Source organism: Cynocephalus volans, chromosome 12, assembly GCF_027409185.1.
Source record: "Cynocephalus volans isolate mCynVol1 chromosome 12, mCynVol1.pri, whole genome shotgun sequence".
In the NCBI taxonomy this organism is placed as follows: Eukaryota; Metazoa; Chordata; class Mammalia; order Dermoptera; family Cynocephalidae; genus Cynocephalus; species Cynocephalus volans.
In genome coordinates this window covers 25354961-25363741 of record NC_084471.1, presented here as the reverse complement: position 1 = coordinate 25363741, position 8781 = coordinate 25354961, and the positions used below count along the sequence as shown (strand labels likewise).

Sequence of the window (8781 nt, the reverse complement as noted above, 5' to 3'; positions counted from 1 at the left end):
TATAAAAGAGAAGGTGAGAGAACAGTGTCTCTAGTTAATGATGTTGGGTAATTATCAAGGCCTATTGGCCACCAAACCAAAATACCTTCTCAGCGAGGTCTCCCCTGACCACCCCATTAATACTGCCACCTGCCCCTTCCCCACGCCGCCCCCACCTTGCACTAGGAACTCCTTCCTACCTTATCCTACATTTTTCTACAATTCAGGCTACATCCTAACACATTACATTATTTTCATATTTATAACACTTAATGTTTACTGTCCATTTCCCCCACTAAAACTACACAATGGCTGCACAAATATTTATTGAATTAATGAAGAGAAATAAATGCTTAAAACTTTGGCCCCAGGAAAGTTTCCTCTATAGGACTTCTGAAGATGTTCGTGTCCACAATGCCTGCCTCTACCTGCACATTCCCCCAGGGAAGAAAGAAAGATGGCGAGACAGTTGACATATGCCAGCCCACTTGCCAGTACTGAGGCCATTGCCTGCTAATCCTCTGACCTTCCTGTTACTTACCCCCTTTCATCAAAAAAGATTTTACTCAAAAAAAGGATTTAATCCAAAAAATCCCCCCAAAAAAGGATATAATAAAGACAGACAAGGAAAGCAGAGTTCCCTCCACTGACAGAGTTCTCCAACCACCTGTTAAGCAGAAGAGCATGGTTGCAGCAGCATCCTACCCCGACTCCCCGCGTCTATGCCCCCTTCAGTCTATTCTCAACACAGCAGCCAGAGCAATGCCTTGAACCATGTCAGAGCACATCACTTCTCCGCTCAAATGGCCTCTATTTCCCCCTGAGTAAAAACCAAAATCTTCACAATGTTCTATAAGACCCTGAATGATCTGGCCTTCAATCCCTTCTCAGAACCATTTTCCCACTACCGTCTACAGCCCCCGTCACTGCACTCCAACTTCCTCACTGTTTTGCAAACAGGCCAAGCATGCTCCCACCCCAGGGCCTTTGCACCAGCTTTCCTTTGGCCTGGAATGCTTATCATGTTTATTGTTTATCTTCCCAACTAAAATTTTAAAAAAAGAAAATCTTCAGTAGGGCAGAGAATTTTTGCAATTTTCTTTCTTTGTCATCCTGAAGGCCTGAAATAATACCTAGCACATACTGAGTGCTCATATATTTGCTAAATGAATAAAGACTGGTTAAAACAATGGCTTTTGGTTACACAGACTGGATTTTAATTTCATCTCTACTGTTTACTAGCACCTGTGTAGTTTTGAGTAAATTTTGGAAGTCCTCTGAGCCCCAGTTTCTTCATCCATGTAGTGAGGGTAGAAATACCTAACTTACAGAATGCAATGCCTTGTGTATCTGGTAAATGGAGGCCATTATTACATGAGTTTAGCTTCTGAAGCAGAATTTGGTAACAAATGACTGGGCATAGCCTTTGGGGGTGCATCGATATCTTGGGAGATAGGAAAGAGAGAGAGAGAATGGACTCAAGTTCCCCTGCATCTCTAAGTACGTGGATGTAAAACAAACATGTATTAAGGATAAAAATGTCCATAATGTAACCAAGGTGATCTTCTATATTTGATTTGATGAATAATGCAGATAACAGTAATTAAGGCAGCTGGCCGGTATGATGAAGGTGAGAAAATTGCTTTATAGACTTCATGAAATATTGTCAGCATGCATTTTTCTTTTCAATATGCCAGAATCAATACCTCTATGGTATCTCAAGGTTATTCAGGTTGTCTCCATTTCACGCATTCTAGAATGTCATTGTTGACTTTGCTCTTGACATTCTTCCCTGTGTCTGTCAGACTGGCCTTGGCAGAAAAGAAAGGCCATATGGTGCCCATCCATATGGATGGGCTGGCCAGATTTTAGAATCTTATCCCCTATTGATGTTCCTGTTGTGTGAACAGAATAACTTCTATTTAAGAGGAGAAGATGTGGGATTCCCACTTTGCATATTGTACCATTTAGAAAATGTGCTCAACTGTGAGTAGCAGAGGCCTGAAAACAGGGCTGCAACAGATTGGGTGTGGTATGCATGATGGCTCCACATCATCACCATACACTTTTTATCTCTTCTCTGCCATCGTTGAGTTGTGCTTCCTGCCTCAACACTGCCTTATATTTACAAAGTGGCTACTAGTACTCCAGGCAGTGATTCCTCATTCCAGGTAGGAAGAAAGGAAAAGACAAGAAACAAAGCAGCATATCAGCTGAGTCATCACCCATGTTTAAGGAGCTTTAACAAAAGACCCATCAGTCACTTCTGTTTCCCATCTAAAGCCAGTGTTCGATACAAGAAAAAAGGGGGGGGGCGGATATTGGATATTGGGTAGTTATCTAACAGTCTTTTGTCTAGGTAGATACTTAATTTCTGCAAGAGACAGAGGAGTCAAAAAAATATGATTGTCATAGCTTTCTAGTGACTTTCTAGCTGCCTTTGCACCAACCTAGAAATTAAAATCTTTCCATTAGTTCTTCAAGTGGTGGCTTAGAGAAACCTTCTAGAAAAGACAACTTTTATATTGATGTCTACCCCACTAGTGCTCTAGTTTAGCTTTTGCTGATCAGGTCTCTATTTGGCTAACTGCATAGGTGATTCCAATTATTCCTCACTGGGTTCTGTAGGTAGAAACACTTCTCAGAACCCCGTCATTAGGATCATCATTGCTGCTGCAATACTCCAGGATCAGAAGTCCCCTGTGTAACCAAGAACTCTGCCTGCCTCTTATCCCTACACAATACATGCTGTAAAATTGATATTTGGGGAGTCATTTTGGTTTTGCCCCTAGAAAACTGTCTAAGAATACTTTAAGCACTCATTAGCTCTTTCAGGTCACCTGGGAGTGATTTTGGTACATTTCACCCTAGCCAACAACTTCTGCGGGTACCATTCCAAGGACTAATTTACTAAACGGTCCCTCAGTTGCCTGAAAGAGTTACACAACTTCAGAAAGTGCCTGACTTACTCCCATGCAGTAGCCCATCCACTGAGAAGATCCAGCTTTGAAAAAACATTATAGAATTCCTGTTGTTGCTAATTATCTTCTAATACTACTTGAGGAATGGGAAAGTATGGAAGTCAACAACTAGTTCTAAAGACCAAGTGCATAGTCACTTGGGACAGAGCCATGACAAACACACAAGCGTGCACACTCCCACACCCTACATATCTTTCCTTCTCTTCCAAGTTCAATGCTTTCTTTTTGTTCTGTAAACAAACTAGAGCCCACATCCACTCTGAGAAAGATAAGCCTTCGATTTTTGGTCTTTTTTCCCGCCTTCGTGGAGATGGCTCTATGGGGCTTTCAACTTGCCAGATATAATCTGTTCTGGCCACATAGTCTTCAGAGGATAACAGCCACAGAATCTGGGTTGTGAGATGAAAATGGCAGAGGATGCAAATGCAAAGCACCACAGAGGTGATGAACATGAGGTTCTCCCTCCCCAAGAAGGAAGGAACAAGATGACTGTCCTGGAAGGAGCAGTTGCAACAAATGACAGGAGGCTCTGTGGACAGAGCACCGCCCTGAGCCTCAGCTAGCCATGTGGACAATTCCCAAAGTTTGTGTGTCCTCATGTCTCAGGCCAAATCACCCTTCATCAGAATATGCTGTTTCAGACAGACAGCTAAGCCAGGGTGGCTTTGGTTAACACACTGCATGGGATGAAATGAGTCCCCCTGTGGTCTGCTGCCCTATTGCTGTTGAAACTGAAACTAGAGGAGCACAGAGTTGCTGAGAGATTGTCACATTGCTGCAGGAAGAATTTACACAATTGGCGCCCTCAGGCAAGTAGTGCTGAATCTGTCAGTACTCAAGACTGTGTAATTTTTTCAGCTATTTCTTCATTCCTGTAGAGGATTCATAAAGCAAATGTACCTCACAGGGCCTGGTTTTCCAAAGCCTTGCAATTTCAAATATTGACCTTGCAAAGGACAGGAAATTTCCCCCAGGACATTGAGTCTCTGTTGCAAGATAAGAATCGTAACACAGCAAGGCTGCTGGTTCTAAGACAGACAAGTTACTAATTCATATGTAAAGTTATTCAAAAGCTGCTAGAGGGAAAAGGAATGTCCACTAAATCAAGCCTTTGTTAGTGGATCACTTAATTGCCTAACAGAATGTCATCTGACTTGTTTTTACTGAATGTTACCAGCTTCTATTGTAAAACTTGTTAAACTGTACTTAGCAAAACCCCACCTATGTCTCTTCCTGTAACTTCTTGGTCTGAAGAATAAATGCAGGAAGAGAAACCCATCTCGTGGTTAATTTCCTAAATGGAAAGATGCCTCATGCTTGAGGGTCCTGGGATATTAGCCCCTTTCTGGGGCTTCTCACTGCTCAAAAGAGATGGGCTTTGAGTAATCTTTGGTGGCTCCGTCACCCAGGGGAAAAGGGGTGACAAATCCGTGGGAGGCAAAGCAACAATTCCACCCTATGTGGAGCATAGCCTTTTCTTGGCACTTTCAGAGTGAGCATTTACAGCACTGACAGTTCTGAGGAAGAGCAAAGACGGGCTACCAGAGATGTGAGTTCAAGGGCAGACCCCAGGGGCAAAACTGGGAGGAAGGCAAATGGTCAGCACTAGGGCTGTGGACAGCTCCAAGATAGCCAGGAAATGAATCTGGAAGGTGAGCCAAGGCAATGGTAGGAATGAGGAAATTTTCCTAGAAACTGGGAGCCATAACCTACCCAGGGTCTGAAACTTACTGAGCAGTCCAACAGTGGGTTTGCACTAGGAATGAAGATCAAGGTTACATGGCAGAGCAGAATCAAGGTACAGCATATCTATTGCTCAGTGTGCCCCTCCCCTTCTCTGCCAATCAGAGAATCGATGTCCATAGCCGCAACTGAGGGAGCAGAGGGATTATGTGACCTCACACACCTTTGCCACAGTTCACTGGTTTGGAAGAACATCTGACTCAAACACAACCTATCTGTCAGCTGACCAGAGACCCACCTTCTCTCTCTCAAGAATTTAAAATAAGTATACTGATTGCAGTAGTCAAATAGTGCTGGACATTAGATCTCTAAAGCCACAGAGAGTAGGGGCCAGTCAATGCCACAGCTCAAAGTCACATGTGATCCAGAGTTATGGGGGAGCAGAAACTGAGCATTTGAAGGAAGCTGGTATGAAAAAGAACAAAGATATGCAGAGAGTGGCAAAGATGGGACACCATGTGATCCCAGACGGAAAGGGACATGGGGAGAGTAGATGACAGATTTCCAGTTCCAAAGAGGTCTAGTGGTTTTTCCTCCATTCAGGCTGTCTGAGATCCCCTGCATCCTTATAACCTAACTGGCAAGCACTGCTCTTGCATGGCCCCCATATTCGGCATACATCCCATTGTGTAATAGGCCAGTTGTTCCAGTCATATTCTTTGTATCGCAAAGGGCAGAGGCTCACTCAAGCCACCCTAATAAAGAGTGAATTACCATAAAAATACCCATAAACTGAATCTGGGACCAGAGAAACATATGGGAACCAAGACAGGTTAGGAACAAGCCACTCTCGGTCTCCTTGTCTCGCCGAGAGTCTTCACGGTCGCTTTCTCGTGGTGTCTCTGACCCTTTCTGTGCTTCTGCTCCATCCTCCTCCCTAAACCAACAGGTTTATTCTTTTCCTCCATCCTGCATAGCTTTCCTCTACTTGAAAGACGTGCTTCTTCATATCTTCAGCCTGCTGTTACCCTTCGTGGCCCTACCTTACCTCACAGCTTCGCGTTATAGATTCCTTCTGTTTCAGATCCCACTGCTAACTGTACTTTCTAGTTCAGCTTCAAACGAGGAATACGATTAGCCATGCTCATCCTTTCGCACCAGGTCACAGGCTACTGGCCAGCCTCTGGTTTAACTATTCTTGGATCAAAGCCCATCCCTTATACAACCAGCTCCAGCCAATAGGGCTGGGTCACAGAGTACAAAACAGCAATCTAGGCCTGCGCATTTGGAAGGAGCCATGAGCATGGCAGACTCTTTGGCCAGCATGTTTCATATACCAACCCCTCCTTGCCATGAATACCCTTAAGATACTGACCTCCTCTTTCCGGTGGCGGAGTCCAGAGACGACGCGCAGAAATGGCACCTCGCAAGGGGAAAGAAAAGAAGGAAGAACAGGTTATCAGCCTTGGACCACAGGTGGCTGAAGGAGAGAATGTATTTGGTGTCTGCCATATCTTTGCATCCTTCAATGACACCTTCGTCCATGTTACTGATCTTTCTGGCAAGGAAACCATCTGCCGTGTGACTGGTGGGATGAAAGTAAAGGCTGACCGAGATGAATCCTCGCCATACGCTGCCATGTTGGCTGCCCAGGATGTGGCCCAGAGGTGCAAGGAGCTGGGCATCACTGCCCTACACATCAAACTCCGGGCTACAGGAGGAAATAGGACCAAGACCCCTGGACCTGGGGCCCAGTCAGCCCTCAGAGCCCTTGCCCGCTCAGGAATGAAGATTGGGCGAATTGAGGATGTCACCCCCATCCCCTCTGACAGCACCCGAAGGAAGGGAGGTCGCCGTGGTCGCCGTCTGTGAACAAGATTACTGTTTTCTGTTAATAAATTGCCTTTGTGTAAACTAAAAAAAAAAAAAAAAAAAAAAGATACTGACCTCTTTTTTCCAAGAAACAATAACTCGTGTGATACAGCAATCTATTTTGTAATATTAGCAATGACAATGTAATTTTTTCTTTTACTGTTCAAGAGTTTCCAAATTTTCCATAAGTAATACGTCCTACTTTTATAGTCAGAAATATTACCCTAAGTGTTAAGGAAACAGACATAGCAACGTTTATACAACAAATGTATATCGAGTATCAACCATGTACCATGCTCTGTGCTAGACACTGTAAATACGTCAGTGAACAAAAAAGGACCTCTTGTCCTGGAACACAGGTGACTGCATTATTTATCAGCCAAATCAAGACACTTCTGAGAGTGAAAAGGGGTGCTAATTAGACCAGGAGAAAACTGGGACTGTGCCGAGTAAACCGGGCATATGGTGAATATTTCTTTGTGTGTATGCCAAATAACGTTTTAACATTCCTGTGTATCTGAGCAGAGGACTATTAGATATAAGTCCTTACTATCCCCCTCAAATATTAATTTCTAAAATCAGGAAATTCAGAGAATATGGCAGGCAAGTATTTGGGGACAAGGAGGCCTTTTACGGTTCCTCAAATCTCAACATCTTCTTTCTATACTTTGGAACACCCAGGGTTCAAGTTCAATCAGGAAAGGAAAGGAAATGGAAGAGAAGAGTAAGGTGTTGGGTAAGAGGGAGGAAGATTTATTGATTACTTACACTGTGCCAGCTACCGGGTTGGGTGCTTTCTATGTGTAATCAAAATTAATCTCATAACAAGTATATGATGTAGGTATCATACCCATTCTGCTGATGAAGAAAACAAGACTCAAAGTGTTTAATTAAATTGGCCAAAGTAACGCATCTAATGTTGGGACTAAAATTTGATCCCAGCTCTAGCTAACTTCACTGCATGAAGTCATTTCTCAAAAATTAAATTTGACATCTGAAAACACCGAAGTATTATAAGCTCAAGTTTCCACTAAAGTAAATGTGAAGAGTTATGGGTCTGTCATAAAAAGTCAAGTTATAATGGTTATTTCTTCCATATTATCAGTTTCTCAGCTTATCCCAAGCAGAAATGTTGAAAATGAGCTTAACTGGAAGCTGCTGCTTGGAGCATTTCTCATGGTCCTTATGTAGGTGGTATCTGAATTTGCCATGTAATTTGAAAATGAGATTTTTGAAGGCAATTAAAGGAAAACGTCTGAAGATTGAGGTTAGCTAAGGGGAAAACGCCCAAAACACTGAAAAGCATTGGCAACAAATATCCTATCAGTCGAGGCAAAGAGAGTAATTCTACTGATACCAGACTGGTTAATTAGAAAGATATGTCAAATTCTATCTTCACAAATATCATCACAACTCAAATCTCTGTTCATTTTTGTGGGATTTGACCTGCATCAACTTTTTCAAAGCATGAAGTGGAGAAAAGTAGATTTTGCTGGGATGGTGTTGTTATGTTTGTTTAGGCTTTTTCAATAGTTACAGTCTATATGTACTGCCGAAAGCAAGGCACTTTGGATCAAAAAGTCACAAGGGGAAAAAAAAAGACTTGAGATGAAATCATCCATAAGATGTTTTTCACTGCCCTATGTTAGCAAAGTTCATTTACAGACTAACATTAAAAGAATATCAAAAACAAACACAGCATGGAAAATCCTATTGCATCTGTGATTTGTTTCATCTCTGCTTCAGATCACAATGGTACATTTTGGACTAAATGTCTTTGGAAGAGCAGCGTTGTAGATATAGCGATTGGAAGATCCTTCTAAAATAGAAAGTCTCCTTTTATCTTAAGATCTTTCTTGAACCAAAAGAGCTTTCTAACAACATATTTTGAAATGCTGAAATTGAAGATCAAGCTTGTGTCCTTATGTACTTTAAGAGACAAGTAGATGGAAGAACAGAGTTTGATGAGGATTGGAACTTTCTTTAAGACGTGAAGGTTTGAATTCAGTACATAAATAGGATAGATAATTTTATTTAATGCAAAAAGAAAACAAAATCCCTTTGTCCTAAATAAGTAAGTGATGTATCTATTTTAGAACTTTCATTGTTCTTTACCTTTAGATCTCAAGCTGCAATTCAAACCGGTGTTTAAGATACTTAGGGTCTTTATCCTCCTTTGGTTTCTTCCATTAGCAGGGAAATACAATCTTCTCTCATAATGTGTAGCTGATAACAGAAACTGGCTAGGGCAAGGATGCCCCACTGA

At 42.3% G+C, this 8781-nt stretch overlaps 1 protein-coding gene across 1 annotated transcript; it reads left to right on the top strand.

Annotated features, from left to right (window-relative positions):
* Positions 1-6027: 6027 nt before the first annotated feature.
* LOC134360967 (small ribosomal subunit protein uS11) lies at positions 6028-6567 on the top strand. Its single transcript, XM_063075837.1, has one exon. It carries the CDS (start codon positions 6060-6062, stop codon positions 6513-6515), a length of 456 nt encoding a protein of 151 aa, XP_062931907.1. The 5' UTR covers positions 6028-6059; the 3' UTR covers positions 6516-6567.
* The last annotated feature ends 2214 nt before the right edge of the window (positions 6568-8781 follow it).